Source organism: Lipophrys pholis (genome assembly GCF_963383615.2).
Source record: "Lipophrys pholis genome assembly, chromosome: 5".
Taxonomy (NCBI): Eukaryota; Metazoa; Chordata; class Actinopteri; order Blenniiformes; family Blenniidae; genus Lipophrys; species Lipophrys pholis.
In genome coordinates this window covers 2,883,690-2,899,953 of record NC_137628.1, presented here as the reverse complement: position 1 = coordinate 2,899,953, position 16,264 = coordinate 2,883,690, and the positions used below count along the sequence as shown (strand labels likewise).

General features: G+C 49.9%; 2 protein-coding genes across 2 annotated transcripts; one reads left to right on the top strand and one right to left on the bottom strand.

Moving 5' to 3' along the window:
• Positions 1 to 928: 928 nt before the first annotated feature.
• On the top strand, positions 929 to 9,139 carry LOC308109323 (calpain-2 catalytic subunit-like). Its single transcript, XM_080462812.1, has 21 exons — positions 929 to 1,285; positions 1,835 to 1,904; positions 3,384 to 3,505; positions 3,656 to 3,789; positions 4,778 to 4,949; positions 5,094 to 5,177; positions 5,259 to 5,344; positions 5,681 to 5,755; positions 5,854 to 6,014; positions 6,302 to 6,471; positions 6,581 to 6,592; positions 6,679 to 6,890; positions 7,675 to 7,711; positions 7,800 to 7,865; positions 7,941 to 7,998; positions 8,068 to 8,132; positions 8,246 to 8,314; positions 8,416 to 8,494; positions 8,560 to 8,676; positions 8,753 to 8,811; positions 9,001 to 9,139. Exons 1-21 carry the CDS (start codon positions 1,049 to 1,051, stop codon positions 9,022 to 9,024), a joined length of 2,109 nt encoding a protein of 702 aa, XP_080318938.1. The 5' UTR covers positions 929 to 1,048; the 3' UTR covers positions 9,025 to 9,139.
• On the bottom strand, positions 8,886 to 16,263 carry aars2 (alanyl-tRNA synthetase 2, mitochondrial (putative)). Its single transcript, XM_080462811.1, has 22 exons — positions 15,960 to 16,263; positions 14,668 to 14,856; positions 14,424 to 14,569; positions 14,157 to 14,348; positions 13,118 to 13,262; positions 12,888 to 13,030; positions 12,703 to 12,811; positions 12,597 to 12,635; positions 12,407 to 12,521; positions 12,198 to 12,325; positions 11,979 to 12,117; positions 11,733 to 11,902; positions 11,540 to 11,653; positions 10,779 to 10,919; positions 10,566 to 10,703; positions 10,397 to 10,500; positions 10,210 to 10,318; positions 10,009 to 10,134; positions 9,819 to 9,929; positions 9,660 to 9,746; positions 9,466 to 9,579; positions 8,886 to 9,376 (listed from the first exon to the last, which is right to left on the bottom strand). Exons 1-22 carry the CDS (start codon positions 16,179 to 16,181, stop codon positions 9,209 to 9,211), a joined length of 2,949 nt encoding a protein of 982 aa, XP_080318937.1. The 5' UTR covers positions 16,182 to 16,263; the 3' UTR covers positions 8,886 to 9,208.
• Position 16,264: the final 1 nt, after the last annotated feature.

Here is a 16,264-nt window from a genome sequence, read left to right as displayed (position 1 = left end):
TAAAGAGTTTTAACCTGCGTTGATGTTCAGGTCAGAAGGATTGTTTCTGTTTGAATCTGCTCTCTTATTTGATCAAAGTTAATGTTTTTGATGCTGAAGATTCATTTCTGTTTGTGTTGCTCGGCTGATGAAGTCCTTTCATATGAAGGTGTGAACTTCACGTGACGCTCTCCTCTATAATACACAGAACAGATACTACAGGTACTACATCAAGATCTTCTACACCAGTACCAGTCATGTGACCTTTGGTCCTTTCGACTGAAATGCCACATGTGGCTCTTCAGCTCCAACGAGCTTTCAGAATTAGTATTTTATTTGCATTCCACGATGACTTTCAAAAATGACCTCAATCCCCAGGTTACGAACAGCAATGTCAGCTGTAGACATGAGGACAATGAAACAGGGAGAAAAAGGAAAATTAAAAAAAAAAAAAATTAAAAAAGGAGGAAAAGAAACAGGAGCAAGAAAGAAAAGAAATTGAAAGAAAGAAAAATTGGATACTAATAAAAAAGTAAACGAGAACGAAAAAAAGCTTAAAAAGGAAAAATAAATAAATAAAGAAATTACAAGTATAGCCCAAACTTTATGTATTGGGAAACATACAGCGGCTATAGAAAGGCTAAAACAGCCAAGATGTAAAAGCGAGAAAATCCATCAAATAAATCTAATTTGTATTTATGACACTTCATTAATGCAACCTTATTTGTGTATGCAGCTATAAGAATTATTATGTTCGTTCTTTATTTCAGACTTTCAGCTCCAGACTAATTTAATGTGATTAAAGAGCCAACAAGGATGACTTGTTTGTGGTATTTTGTTGCAGAAACTTAATTTCCAACCTGATGCGTTTTGTTTTGAAAGCAGTCGTTTCCCTCTCCACGCCCTTATTGGCATCAGAACACCTGAACATCCTGAGTGGCCGCGCCCAGAACCCAGACCCAGCGAGACTCCTCGGGGCTCACCACAGCACTCTCTAGTACTCTCCAGGACTCTCTTTCGGACTCTCTAGGACTCTCTAGGACTCTCCAGGACTCTCCGGATCGGCAGCATGGCCGGCATCGCGAGCACCCTGCAGCACAGCCGGGAGAAGAACCAGGGCATCGGCACCAACAGCCACGCAGTCCGGTACCTGAACCAGGACTTCGAGTCTCTGCGGCGGCAGTGTCTGGAAAGCGGCCGTCTGTTCCAGGACGAGACCTTCCCGGCCTACGCCTCCTCTCTGGGCTTTAAAGAGCTCGGTCCCAGCTCCTACAAGGTCCGAGGGGTCAGCTGGACGCGGCCTACGGTGGGTTAACCCCCCCCCCCCCGCCGACCCGACCCCAGACCCTGCCCCCCCCCCACAGAACAGGGACAGGAAGTCAGACCGAGTGGATGATGGACAGATTCCACTCAATATGGGACAGATCAGACATTATCTGATTTTATCTAATCTGGTGTAATGTAACGTAACGTAATCTTATCTAAAGTAAACTCATCTAATCTAATGTAATGTCTTCTTGCCTTGCACACCCGCACAGATTCACCTGGGCTCTTGAGATAAGGCCCTGATGGTGTCATGTAAAAACGAGTTTGAGGAATATTCAAATGATCTGCAGGGGAGCCAGATAATACCAGAGGATGAATTATTATTAAACATGTTGGATTAGAATAAACAAATATTCCTAATCTCATTCAATAATAACAATAATAATGATAATAATAATAATAATGACTGTAACATTGTGATCATAAGAAGGGGGTTATTGTTTTTCTTTCTTTGCTGTGTGTTTGTTGGGGGTCTTGTTGCCACGGTGACAGACTGCTCCTCCAGGTCCTGATGTGTGTCTATGTGCAGGAGTTGACCTCGTGTCCCGAGTTCATCGTGTCCGAAGCCACGAGGACGGACATCTGTCAGGGCGCTCTGGGTGAGGAGACGCTCGCATCACAAACCTGACGAACCGGTTCCAGACAGCCGGAGTGTCAGAGTCTGAGTCACAGCACAGAGAAACAACGTACCTGGGTCTACACACCTGTGTGTGTGTGTGTGTGTGTGTGTGTGTGTGTGTGTGTGTGTGTGTGTGTGTGTGTGTGTGTGTGTGTGTGTGTGTGTGTGTGTGTGTGTGTGTGTGTGTGTGTGTGTGTGTGTGTGTGTGTGTGTGTGTGTGTGTGTGTGTGTGTGTGTGTGTGTGTGTGTGTGTGTGTGTGTGTGTGCGCGCGCGCGCGCGTGTGCGAGAGAGACTCTTAGTAATTTTTAATTTTTTCAAATTGTAACTCATATCAGATTTACAAACAGATTTTTTTTTTCCTTTTAAACACACACACACACACACACACACACACACACACACACACACACACACACAGTTGTAGTGCCGCAACACTCCGGTAAAATTCCACTCAGATGGGTGTGTCAGGATGTGAGTGTTTGTGTGTTTGTTTTGTGTTTGTGTGTGTGTATGTTTTGTTCGTATGTATGGGCGGCTCTGGGGTTGCCGCTGACGAGCGTCGTCTTGTCAACATGGAGAGTAAAAACATGCACCGGGCGGCGGCTCCCTGTGATGTCACCACGCCGCAGACTTCAGCCAATCAAATAAAGACTTGAAGCTGAGACTCGTAACAGATGCAGCAGCACACCGTTTTTATTCAAACAACTATTACTTCGTTTCAGGAAGTTACTGACAGGCCGTGTGGTTCCAGTCACCGGGTACATTTTAAGGAGTAGTGGAAGTACTTTAGTAATTTCTGCAGGCAAAAAATACTTCCTTGTTAAAGTTCCTGTGTTATTAATGTCCACGTGTCTGTATGTATTATAGCTGATGCTAGTCACAGCTATAATCTGGATGTTGGGAGAAAGATGCTCTATAATCTGGATGTTGGGAGGAAGATGCTCTATAATCTGAATATTAGAGGAAGATGCTCTATAATCTGGATACTAGCGGAGGGCGATGCTCTATAATCTGGATGTAAGCTCAGGAAGATGCTCTATAAATTGAATGTTAGGGGAGGAAGATGCTCTATAATCTGGATGTTGGAGGAGGAAGATGCTCTATAATCTGGATGTTAGAGCAAGATAATCTATGTTAGAGGAGGAATATGCTCTATAATCTGGATGTTAAAGGATGAAGATGCTCTATAATTTGGATGTCAAAGGAGGAAGATGCTCTGTGGATGTTAGAGGAGGAAGATGCCCCATAGTCTGAATGTTGGAGGAGGAAGATGCTCTATAGTCTGAATGTTAGAGGGGGAAGATGCTCTATAGTCTGGATGTTAGATGAAGTTACATCAGTGGAGTTACAATTGCAATCTGTCCATGAGGATTTCTTCACAAAACTGCTGAAATGCACTCACACCTCCACCACCTCCTCCTCCTCCTCCTCCTCCTCCTCCTCCTCCTCCTCCTCCAGGCGACTGCTGGCTCCTGGCTGCCATCGCCTCCCTGACCCTGAACAAGGAGGTCCTGGCTCGAGTCGTCCCTCATGGTCAGAGCTTCGAAGACGGATATTATGCCGGGATCTTTCACTTCGAGGTACAAACAGCAAAAGAACCACTGAAAGTTTCCACAAACCCTGATCGCAGACAAACAAAAACGTCCCCTTCTCCTCCTTTGTCCCCCCCGTCTGTCCCACTGTCTTTCATTCCTCTGACCTTTGACCCCCGGCTCCTCGTGTGTCTCCAGTTCTGGCAGTTTGGCGAGTGGGTGGACGTGGTGATCGACGACCGGCTGCCAGTCAAAGATGGAGAGCTGATGTTCGTCCACTCGGCCGAGGGGAGGGAGTTCTGGAGCGCCCTGCTGGAAAAGGCCTACGCCAAGTGAGACCCCCCCCCCCCCCCCCCCAAACACCCGAGTCTCCACTTGGTTGGAAAACACGTCTACGTCGTTGCGGTTGCTGACAAAGTGCAGGGGGCTGCAACCTTTATGACTAATAGAGCCATCTTCGCAATTTTCCACCAAATGAAATTTGTCCAGATCCGCAAAACATGTAAATGAAGAAAAAACATATTTTTAAAAAAAACCTTCCTAAACAAACAAAAAGGTTTCATTCATAAAGGGTCATAGGTTAAGTTTTAATATTTTATTACAGTTTTGCTCTTGTCATTTTTAGAGATTATTCCTTTTTTTTTCTTTATAGATTTTCACGTTTTAGCTATTTTAAGCGTCTCGACTATTTTAGCCACTTGAGCTGTTTAACTATTTAGCGCCGCTCTGCGTTTTCTCGTGGTTTGAGAAATTCTAATTTAATTTTGTCCTTCTGTTTTTCCACTTTCCTTCCATTTCCCGTTTTTCTTATATTTTCTTGATTTAACAAAAAAAAAACTGCCAAACTATTACGAATTTTAATCATTTTGCTTTTACCTTTTCTGCTAATTTTTTTTTTATTTATGCATTTTTAGATATTTAAAAATCTGAAAGAAAAAAAGCAATTCCGTCTGTTTTCGCGGTTTCACTTTATTTAGCTGTTTTCGCTGTTGGGGAAGAAAATCCGTGAGGCGTTCAAATAAAATCAGAATGTAGGTCAAATGTTTATAAATTCTCTCTAGATGTCCTGGAGCCGCTGCAGAGGAGCTGAAGAGCCACATGTGGCTCCAGAGCTGCAGGTTGCAGACCCCTGACAGAGTGGTTTGTGGTCGTGGCAGGGGCCTGTCGTTTTTGTTCTGAGCGATGGGGGACAGATTATTTGAAGTTATTACAAACATCAACGCCACACCAGCACACCGGCGTCTTCAGTGGTTCCGTGTCCTTTGTTGTCCTTGGGCGTTGTCCTCTGTTTGACGGGCGTGACTGCGTCTGTCACCGCAGGCTGAACGGCTGCTATGAGGCTCTCTCTGGAGGATCGACCACGGAGGGCTTTGAGGATTTCACCGGCGGGATCGCCGAGGTCCACGAGCTGAGGAAGGAGAACCCACGTCTGCTGTTCCACATCATCCAGAAAGCTCTGAACAGAGGCTCCCTGATGGGCTGCTCCATTGACGTAAGAGATGAGTCACAATCGGTGTCTGAAATTTTTTAAGTCTGCCAAATGTCAAAACGTCGGCTCAATATTTTCCTCCTCTGATCTTCAGTGGTGGACGTGTGATCAAACCTCACCGCGTGTTCGTTCGTTCAAACATTTCAGATCACCAGCTCATCTGACTCGGAGGCCGTCACTCATCAGAAGCTGGTGAAGGGCCACGCCTACTCCGTGACAGGTGCAGCCGAGGTAAGCCACGCCCCCTGGCGTTGTGCGCTGCAGGTATAAACCAGGCGAGGGCGCTGTAATACTGGTTGCCGTTGGCTGCAGGTGGAGTACCGAGGGGACATGGAGAAACTGATCCGGATCAGGAACCCGTGGGGTCAGGTGGAGTGGACCGGCGCCTGGAGCGACAAGTAATCTAAAACTTTATTGATAAAGCCGGCGCCACATACCAGACGGAAATAAACCGATGAAGACTCAAAAACTTTGTTAAACTAAATAACCAGTGATACTTACCTGAACTGACCTCACAGGGAAGCTTAACTTTTGCCGTGTGTGTGTGTGTGTGTGTGTGTGTGTGTGTGTGTGTGTGTGTGTGTGTGTGTGTGTGTGTGTGTGTGTGTGTGTGTGTGTGTGTGTGTGTGTGTGTGTGTGTGTGTGTGTGTGTGTGTGTGTGTGTGTGTGTGTGTGTGTGTGTGTGTGTGTGTGTGTGTGTGTGTGTGTGTGTGTGTGTGTGTGTGTGTGTGTAGTTCGGCGCAGTGGCGGTCCATCAACGATGACGACCGAGAGCGTCTGAGCCATCGCTCGGAGGACGGCGAGTTCTGGTAACAGTGTGTGTGCAGTCACACACTTCACTCTGAATGTTACTGTAGGTAACACACTCTGGGTGTGGGCGATGTGAACCCTGAGCTCTGTCTTGCAGGATGTCCTTCTCAGACTTCTGCCGCCACTACTCCCGGGTGGAGATCTGTAACCTCACTCCCGACGCTCTGACTGACGACAGCGTCTCGAAGTGGGCTCTGTCCAAGTTCGAGGGCAGCTGGAGGAGCGGCTCCACGGCCGGAGGCTGCAGGAACTTCCCCAGTGAGCCTTCCTATCGGTTAACAGAGTGCTCGTCAGACAACACTTCCACAATTATTCTATTTATCATTTCTTTTCATTTCGGAGTCCCCTAGTGAGATTTAGAGGAACTCAGGAAATTCAGGAAACGATCTGACAACAAAGGGTTAAGATATTTTCCCCCAGTTCTCCTTCACGCAGGTTTCAGTGAAGGGCAACAAATCACCTTTATGATCAGTTATCAAGTCATTTCTTGGCAGGGACTGTTCTGGACTATATGACCAATGTTTGACGGTGGCTCCGACCTGCAGACACTTTCTGGACCAACCCCCAGTTCGTGATCCGACTGGACGAGGAGGACGACGACCCCGATGACGGGGAGGCCGGCTGCAGTCTGGTGGTCGGGGTGATCCAAAAGAACCGGCGGCGCATGAGGAAGATGGGCGAGGACATGCAAACCGTCGGCTTCGCCGTCTACGAGGTGAGTAGAATGAGGAAGAGGATTCTCCTCCCAGGTTGATTGCGTGTGTGCATCTTGAGTCCTTCTGCCCCGATCAAACTGAGTCCGGTTTCATTTTCCCGTCTGTCAGGTTCCCGATGAGGTGAGACCCGTCGCCGCTCGCTGAGCTCAGCGTGTCTCGGTCGACGCTCTGATTGGTGGAAGTTCACCTGCGTCTCTCTCTGTCAGTTTTCTGGTCAAAGGAACGTCCACCTGAACAGGAACTTCTTCCTGCGGAACGCCTCGGCCGCTCGCTCCGAGACCTTCATCAACCTGCGGGAGGTGTGCAGCCGCCTGTGTCTGCCGCCGGGAGAGTACGTGGTGGTCCCGTCCACCTTTGAGCCCAACAAGAACGGAGACTTCTGCGTGCGCGTTTTCACCGAGAAACAAGTCGACTTCCAGTGAGTGACGGTGGCGCCTCTTCCTGTCCTCTAACCAGGAGCCGATCGGAAACAATTCAGAGGCGTTGGCTCCACCGACGGACCAATAGATTTCCTGGTTCAATTACGATTCAGTATTTAAGCAGGCCTCCTCATCATGCGGTTCTACGGGAGAGTGTAAAGGGCTACTGGAAAAATAAAATACTCATGCGCTCTGAGAAAATATGCTTAGATATTTATGCACATTAAAAGAAAGTGTAAAAAGTCAGCGCATGTCACTGCTTCTACAAAATCCATTGCAGGCAGTTTAATGGTCTTCAGAATTCAGAACAGGCTATGGCTCATTAACACACTGCAGTTTTCATCAGAATTAAGACTTTGAAGAGACTCCGTCGCTCCTCACAGACTTCTTACGGGAGTACGAGGGACATGATGGGCACCGATCCCTGCTGGGTGCTCGTAGGCTGTTTCTGAATGTTCAGAAGCCGCAAGCAACACGATATAGTCAGAATTATGTGATTTAATGTGATTATTTTGGCATCCACAAACAAATGAAGGTTGGACCAGAGGAGAAGGACGTTTCCACTTTGTATTTAAAAAAATAAAAAATAAAATCTTTAACTTTTTCTCGATAAGCATGAGAATTAAATTATTTTCTTTTTCTTCAGTGACCCCAATACTCTTCCGTACTGTTTATATTTGACATCATGAGACCAAGATCAGACCTAACAACTGCTCAACAGAACCTCGGTACAGTTTATCCGAGACGTTCCTCAAGTTAACGTGACGTAATGTATGTTTCCAGAGAGCTGGACGACCCCATCGAGAGCCGCGTGGAGAAGGTGAGGCTGTCCTTCACCCGCTGATGGCCAAGTGGCGGCACCTGGGGGTCGTGGGACTGATGCTGGAAGTTTTGTTGTTCTGCCGCAGATCCACTTTGACGAGGACGATATTGACGACCGCTTCAGGGGTTTGTTTGGACAACTGGCCGGAGGGGTGAGTCGCCTTGAACCAGTCGGAGCCAGAAGTCACCGATGGAGATGTCTGATCTGAGCCTTTGCCTTTCCGCAGGACTCTGAGATCAGCGCCTTCGAGCTGCAGAGGATCCTCAACAAGGTGGTCACCAAACGTAAGTCGGACCGCCTCGCGCCGTCTCACATCGCCGTGTCGCTCTCGTCACCGTGTCTTTGCTCCCCAGGTTCTGACATTAAGACGAGTGGCTTCAGCCTCACGACGTGCCGTAACATGGTCAACATGCTGGACGTATCCTTCGCCCCTGTTCACGGCTTCTTAACCCTAACCCTTAATAAAACGTTCTGAGGTAGAGCAGGTGAGTGAGGCTTTGGTGACGTCACTTCCTGAACCTGTCGCTTCAGAAAGACGGCAGCGGGAAACTCGGACTGGTGGAATTTAAAATTCTGTGGACCAAAATCGATAATTACCTGGTGGGTTTACCCAGAACTGGAAAATGAATTGAAGAAATGTCTTTTTTTCATACGAGAAGAGAAGACGCCTGACGCTGTGCTGTTTGTTTGTTTGTTGACAGAAAGTGTACCGACAGCACGATGTGGATAACTCTGGGACGATGAGCTCCACAGAGATGCGGTTGGCTGTGGAGGAAACAGGTAGACCGCCTGTTAATTTGTTCACACTGCGACCGAGGTCTGACGCCCTCTGTTTTGTCTGCCAGGCTTCAGTCTGAACAACCCTCTGCATCAGATCTTAGTGGCTCGGTACAGTGAAAGGGACCTCACCATCGACTTCGATAACTTCGTGGGCTGCCTGGTTCGCCTGGAGAACATGTTTGGTGAGTGCCGACTCGGCAGAAGGCTCACTGCTGGCTTGCCGCTCGTCTTTACGCTGCCGTTTCTTCTTCTCCACAGACACGTTTCAGTCGCTGGACGATGGCGGATCTGGAACCATCAAACTGAGCTTCGTGCAGGTAGGAAACCTCAACAGCTGGAACTGTAACTATCAGCTGTGTCTCATTGTTACATCACTTACAAAGAGAATTTTAGAGTATATAAAACTTTATTTTCAGTAAATTGCATACATACATGAAAAAGTTTGTAGCATGTGGACAAAAGTCACAAAGCAGTCTCCTCCATGTTTGGTTGTTTGTCTCCTTCAGTGGCTCGAACTGTCTCTGCTGTGAGGACGGCGGATCAACATGACCTTGGCCCTGACCTGCAGAGCTGCCTGTGTGATCTCCTGCTCTCTGATTGGTCAGGTGGTGTGTGACGATGTAATCAGAATAAAATGGTGACTGAGCAGTACGGTTTATTTCTTTTTACAAAAAAGAACACTAAACACAAAAATCAAGCAACCCGCTGAAAACGTCATCGCTGTGTTCTACGGCGGGCGAAGTCCTCGGCCCACCGAAGAGCCTCGGCGACGTCACTGCAGTTACCCGTTCCCTTGGCGACCAGCGCCGATCCTCCGGCGCTCCCGCTGAAGTGATGACAAACGGCAACAGCCCAATCAGAGGCAGCGAGGGCCGGCGAGTCCTGTGGAGAGGCGGCCAATAAGAGAACCTCAAGTTTATCATTTAAGACCCCAGATAGGCCCCACCCCCTGTGATGTCACTGGACGTTACCTTGGGAACCTGACAAGCACAGAAAAGTTTCCCAGAATCCCTCTGGGGCGCCAGCAGCATCACATGACTGAGCGGAGCGGTGGAGCTGAGCTGGTTCACAGTCTTCATCAGCACCTGAAACCGCCCGGAGCAGATTAGTTACAGATTACTGTGACTGTTCATTATTTCAGATTACAGATCTGAACGTTTCGTACCGACAGAGAATCAGTTTCCACGTGATCCACGAACACGTCTTTCAACTCCTCCCGCTTCTCCAGCACCTCCCGAGCCTTCGCTGTAGCCTGCGCAAAGCATGATGGGAAAGTGTAAGAGTGTGCACATGTGTGTGTATGTGTGCGGTTGTTCACACACACCTCTTTGGCTTCAAGCTTGCGGTTGCGGGTGTTGGCGCTCCTCTGCAGGGCCTTCAGGTGTGCCTGCAGTTCCTTGCGCTGCCACTGGGGGATGGGCGTGTTGTCTACAGCCTGTCAGACACACCACAGTATCAAATGGCTGCCGTGTGTCACCCTCTCACCTTGCAGTTTCACCGTGTGACAGGCTTACGTCAGAAAGGACGCCGACCTCCTTGACAAGGCGCCGGGTGGCTTCGATGGTTGAGGGGGTGGAGTCTGAGAACCTGACGGACAGCGAGTCCACCTCCTCTGACAGAACGTGTCCCGCCTCTCGAGCCTGGTCACAACCACTCAATCATGTGACATTTGTCTTTTCATGAACACTTAATTTTCATTCGTCCACTCCTCTGACCTGTGTGGCCTCTCGTCCCGTCACGGCAATGATCCGGCTGATTCCTCTCACCATCTGCCTCTCCGACGTGATCACCAGGTCCTGGATGTCCGCAGTCCGCAGGAGGTGGCTGAGGACATCCGACAGGCCAAAGAGTGAGCGAATGAATGAGTGAACAGACGAGTTCAGGTGTGTGTGTCAGTCTCACGTTCCACAGCAGAGCTCCACCGATGTCTCTCTGGCCGGCTGACCGTCCAGCAGCTCTGAAACCGGAACCTCCAGAGACACCACACGGACCGGGTCCGGATACACCTGAAACACACACACACCTGTAAAACATGTACACGCCAACAAACACGCACAGAAAGAGAACTGACCTCGTCCACGGTTCTGAGGCCTGCGATGCTGCGAGCTGCCTGCAGAGGGACTTCCTGGCTATGGACTGCCTGGTTCTCAGAGATGATGTTGCTGATAAATTCATCAAGCTGCTGCAGCTGAGAGACGCTCAGAGAACCCTGAGGACGACCAACAGAGTGTTGGATATACATATACACACACACACACACTTACACACACACGCGTGTGCTAACCTTGACGCTGCAGTCGAAGCGCAGACGGTCAGCAGACACGTGAGATCCTCGCTGCTGTGTCGACGGGCCCAAGAGTTTCCTCAGAGCGAAGTTGAGCACGTGAGTCGCCGTGTGTTTCACCATGCAGGACAGCCTGTGCGCCTGAGATATGAACCATCACCCAGCAGAGTTCACAAAACGTCAACAGAAACAGAACACGAAGCAAATCAGTAGCGGTCTTCATAAGAGATGTTTCAGGTTGATGAAGTGACAGAGACTGATCCAGGACAAGACCCCCTTCTTCAAGCCATGCAGCTCTCTGGACTTTGTTGGTGCCCTCTGGTGGTGGACATTGTGTATTGCGACACGACCAAAAACGGGTCAGCAGGAGTATAGTGAAAGGTGTGACGTTTGTGAATTTATTTTCCAAACCAAATAGTGACGTCTATCCACACATTTCTGTGTGTGGAGTTTCTCCGTTGCTCTCCAGCCTCCAGTTTGTTGATATAAAGGCTCCTCTTCACTTTGATCTCCATTCTTTAAAGTTCACGGAGCAGGGTAAGGAAGACTGAAGAGGCTCTTTGGGGTAGTAGATGTGAACTGTAGTGGATTGCACAACAGCTGTTGAGGATCGATGGGACTATAGATCACTGTGCAGATGCATTATCTCAAGTGTTTGATAAACCAAAGGGAACAAAGCCAAAAGAGACACTACACCTGACAGCATGACGTTCTATCGTATTGCAACAGAGGAGCGCCGTATTCCCAGTCAGCTTTCCCACCTGGTCGAGGTGAAGTTGCACCGTGTCTCCGACCTGCAGGCTGTCGGCCGCGATCACCTGATGGACCACGTATCCTCCGGCTTTGACAACCGTCCCCACCGGATACACCACATCCTGAAAGACATCACAGGTGTGCGGTCACCTGGACGGACGCACACAGTTCCCATGATGCACCTGTGTGTGGTAGGCTGACCTGCAGCCCGTCCCGGGTGAAGTACCCTCGGTCGTGTGACTGACCGCCTTGTTCAGAATAGAAGCAGGTCCGGTCCAACACGACCCCGCAGCGCTGACTCTCCCTGACCTCCGACACCAGAGCGCCGCCGTCGTACAGAGCCAGGACGCTCGCTCGGCACGGTGGGAACGCTACGTGGGGTCAGAGGTGACGGTGTGAGCAGGGAGGGGGTTCCTGCGCAAGAGAGATTCAGGTGGAGCGTTTTACCGTATCTGTCGTGTTCCAACTGGTACGAGTATTTGAGGCTGTCGTCACTGTGAGGGACCCCGAGACGTTGCAGCTCCGCCAAGCTGACCACGTCCAGCGTCTGCTGGGACTCGGCGCCTGCTGGCAGGTCGGAGCTCACCTGAGACACATGGACAGGGACCGATGACATGAACGCTCACCCGAGTCCACGGCAGCGGAGTCCATTTAAAAACATTCTACCTTCTGGTTCTCTGCGGTCAGGCGCTGCAGCTCCTGAGCGTCGACTCGGACCCCCGACTCCTCCAACATCAGGTCCACCAGGTCCAGAGGGAAGCCCAGGTCCCGGTGCAGAGACCAGGCCACTGAGGCTGAAATACACGACGCTGCGTCTCACAGAGGGCCAGTGAACACATCACAGAGACGGTGAACACGCCACAGTGGGAACTGACCAGGGAAGACTTCCTGTTTGGACTCCATCCGGCTGAGCGTGCGCCGGATCAGCCGGCTGCCCTGCTGCAGAGACGACAGAAACTGCTCCTCGTTCTCATTGATGACGTCGATCACCTGCAAGACAGCAGCTGATGACAACTTCCTGTGACGTCACTCACCTCGTGCAGGTGTCACACGACAGAAACTCACTCGATCCTGCTCGCGGTGCAGCTCCGGATACGTGTCGCCCTGCGGGAACGAGACCGTCAGCAGCTGCTGCTCAGAGTCAGAGAGGATTCTGGGAAATGTAGTTTACCAGCAGGTGTGTGACGGTGGGGACCAGGCTGGCCAGCGCTCCCTGAGGAGTCTGAAGGACCTCGACACAGAAACGGACCGCCCGCCGCAAAATCCTCCGCAGCACCAACCTGACAGACGAGCAAATCAGTGACTCCGCCTCCATGTGACATCACAGGGCTGACAGCTGATTGGACAGCGACTCACTCGGCTCCAGACATGCCCGGATGAACGCCATCAGCGATGCACACCGTTAAAGTCCGGATGTGGTCGGCCACGACTCTGTAAGCCAGGTCCACCTGCCCTCCGTCGGCCTTGGTCCCGCCCCCGTACGGCCTCACCCCCGACCTCTGAGGACACGCGTCACCAAGGCAACAGTCACGACAGCAGAACTCACCGTGAGGACAGGCGGTCGGCGTGGCAACGGGCGTGTGTACCTGGTGGATGGCGTGCAGCAGTGGAGTGAACAGGTCTGTGTCGTAGTTGGAGGTTTTCCCCTGCAGGACGCTGACCAACCGCTCCAAACCCAAACCGGTGTCCACGCTGAACCGAGGCAGCAGGCGCAGGCTGCGGTCCGCCTCCCTGAGAGTGCACGCATGCACACACACACACACACACACACACACACACACACACACACACACACACACACACACACACACACACACACACACACACACACACACACACACACACACACACACACACACACACACACACACACACACACACACACACACACACACACACACACACAGTATAACCCAGTCTGACCTGCATCAAGGTTACAACACTGACTTCGGATTAGTATCAAATTTTATTTCTCAAACTCAGTTTCAGTCCATTTTTAGAGCAAATGTTCCTTTTCTGAAAGTTAGGGAGTCTTTCAGTAAGTTTCAAATGCAAGATTCAGATTAGTGTGGAAAAATAATAGATAAAAAAGAAAACTTTAAGATAAAACTGCAAAAAAAAAAAAGAGTCTTCATCCGCTCTGATACATGGAACAATAATGTAATAGATTTGGTCTTTTTGTCAATGTAATAGAGCTCATAATGTAATAACGTGCCAAAGGTGTAATAAGATATTTGATCCATTATTGTAATAACATTTGTCCAATAATGTGATAAGCTATTACATGAAATAAGGTAGCATTAAAAGTCCTTTCAAAGAAGAATCACTTCTAATGTCTCTACTCTAAGATGAAAGTGTTTCAAGTGAAGAAAAAAACTGCAGCCAGTAATGTAATAATACGTAAACATGTCTTGGATATGAAGCCTTTTTTTTTGCAGGTTTTGGATAGCGGGTGAAACAGTCATAATGTTCATTGATTGAGGAAACAAACTCTGCAACACTCTCTGAATCATGGTCGGAAAAATATGTTTCCATTTAATTACGTTACAGACACAGTGTTATCTGGTCTGGACCAGTTTGAGAAAAGGGAATCTGGTCTGAACTGGTCCTGCTGTGTGTACCAACCGGTTGTACTGCATGAAGACCAGGTTCCAGATCTCCACCACCTCTGGACTGTCGGCGTTGACGAGCGTCGCGGCGTCCCTGCCGCCCACGTGGTCGTAATGGATCTCGGTGCAGGGGCCGCAGGGGCCCGATTCCCCCATCTCCCAGAAGTTGTCCTTCATGCCGAAGGGCCGGAGGCGTGCAGGGGGGACACTGAGGAGCGGAGCGGTGGTCAGCGAAGCCACGAGCAGCCTGGTCTGGGAGAGCGGCGCGCAGGTCTGGACTCACCCGACGTCCAGCCAGATGAGACGCGTCTCCTCGTCAGCTGGGAGCCCGGACGCGGCGTCGCCGCCGAAATATGACACGTACAGTCTGTCCACGGGGATCCCATAATGCTCCGTGAGGAGGCTCCACGCCATGCGACACGCTTCCTCCTGAAAACACCCAGGAGGGTCAGAACACCCCCTTTGAAAAGCTCTGCCTTTAGCTGTGTGTGGGCAGGAAGCTCCGCCCCCTCACCGGTCCCTCTCACCTTGAAGTAGTCTCCAAATGACCAGCTGCCCAGCATCTCGAAGAAGGTGTGGTGGTATCCGTCTTGGCCGACGTCGTCCAGATCGTTGTGCTTCCCGCCGGCTCGAACGCACTTCTGGCTGTTGACCACACGGCGGTAAGACGCCATGTCGCTGCGAGGGTCCACCGTTCCCAGGAAGATTGGTTTAAACTGACAAAAAGAAAAATCTCTGATCTCCCACCTGCAGTTTACCTGGCCGTGCGCAAGCTTCAGTCTTTTGACGCACCATCACAACTTAGCGAAACTAATCACAGAACTACACCCACATGTTGGCATATCATATCATTATGTCTCAAGTGTAGAATTTAACAGTCTGAGTCCAAATACTGAGCCTTGTGGGGGGTGGGGGGGGGGGGGGGGGGGGGACACCACAAGCTCTGTCCAAACATGAGTGGAAATCACCCATTTTCATCAATTGTGTCTGTAACTTATAGAACTTTTTCATCCAGTGAAGAACCTTAATGCTGTAGTTTTGCTCTTAATATTTTATGCTCCATTGAGTCAAATGCATGTTCAAGATCAATAGAGTACAAATTTATTTTTATCTCAGGAGCCGATGACCATTTCCATTAATTCAAGAACTCGTGATCCTGGTGTGGTTGAATATTTATCTTTCTGTGTAAATGTGATCAGAAGACCGTGTTTATCATAAAGCGTTTTGAAGGTGATGTTTCATATGTCAGTGTTTTCTTCTTCAATCCCTGTTTGTCAGTTCTGATTCGGTAGAGCTTTAAATGCCATCGTTCTCTCCTCTGTCCTCTTCTATAGAAAGTCAATTTTTTCTTTGTGGCTGTCAATTATGTTATTAAACTTTAAAACAAATAAAAAAAACTCCACCTGTCCACTGACAGAGGTCACAGGTTTGATCCAGCCTTAGTGCAGTGGTGACTACCAGTCTACCTGCCTCAGAGCCACGCCCCCTCAGTGACGTAGCAGGACCCCGACGTTACCTGAGCGCGTGCAGCTGCAGCTGAGTGACAGCCACGGTCTGACACATGTTCATCAAACCAGCACAGACACTCACAAGAGGGTAAGACAACTTCAAACTTCACTGTGAGCGCCTGAGTTGATCAGGGAAGCTCCGGATGTCTAACATCAGCTGTTACTGCGGCAACAAGGGACGCTGAAGAACGTCTGTCACCAGTTAACACGGAAACCGGTTCATCCAAAACATCTGACCGGACCAGAAATGCCTTTTTTGCTCCAGTAGTGAATCATTAATATTCAGAAGGATGGTGCAGCACTCCTCTGACCTGGTTCATCCCGGCGTTAACGAACAGCAGGCTGGGGTCTCCTCTGGGTCGGACCGGGGAGGACGGGACCAGCAGGTGCCCGTGTTTCTCCGTGAAGAAGTCCAGAAAGGTGCTGCGGACCTGCGCAGCCGGCAGCCCGCTCAACAGGCGCGGTGAGGCGGACTGCCGGAGGCAGTGCGGGCCGCTGAGCGGCCACAGCCTCCTCGATAGCAGCCGGTACATGATGACCAGAGGCGAACAGGGACCTGATCAGAACGACCCTGGCACAGTCAGGGACGACAGCATGACAGGGCGCATGCGCACTG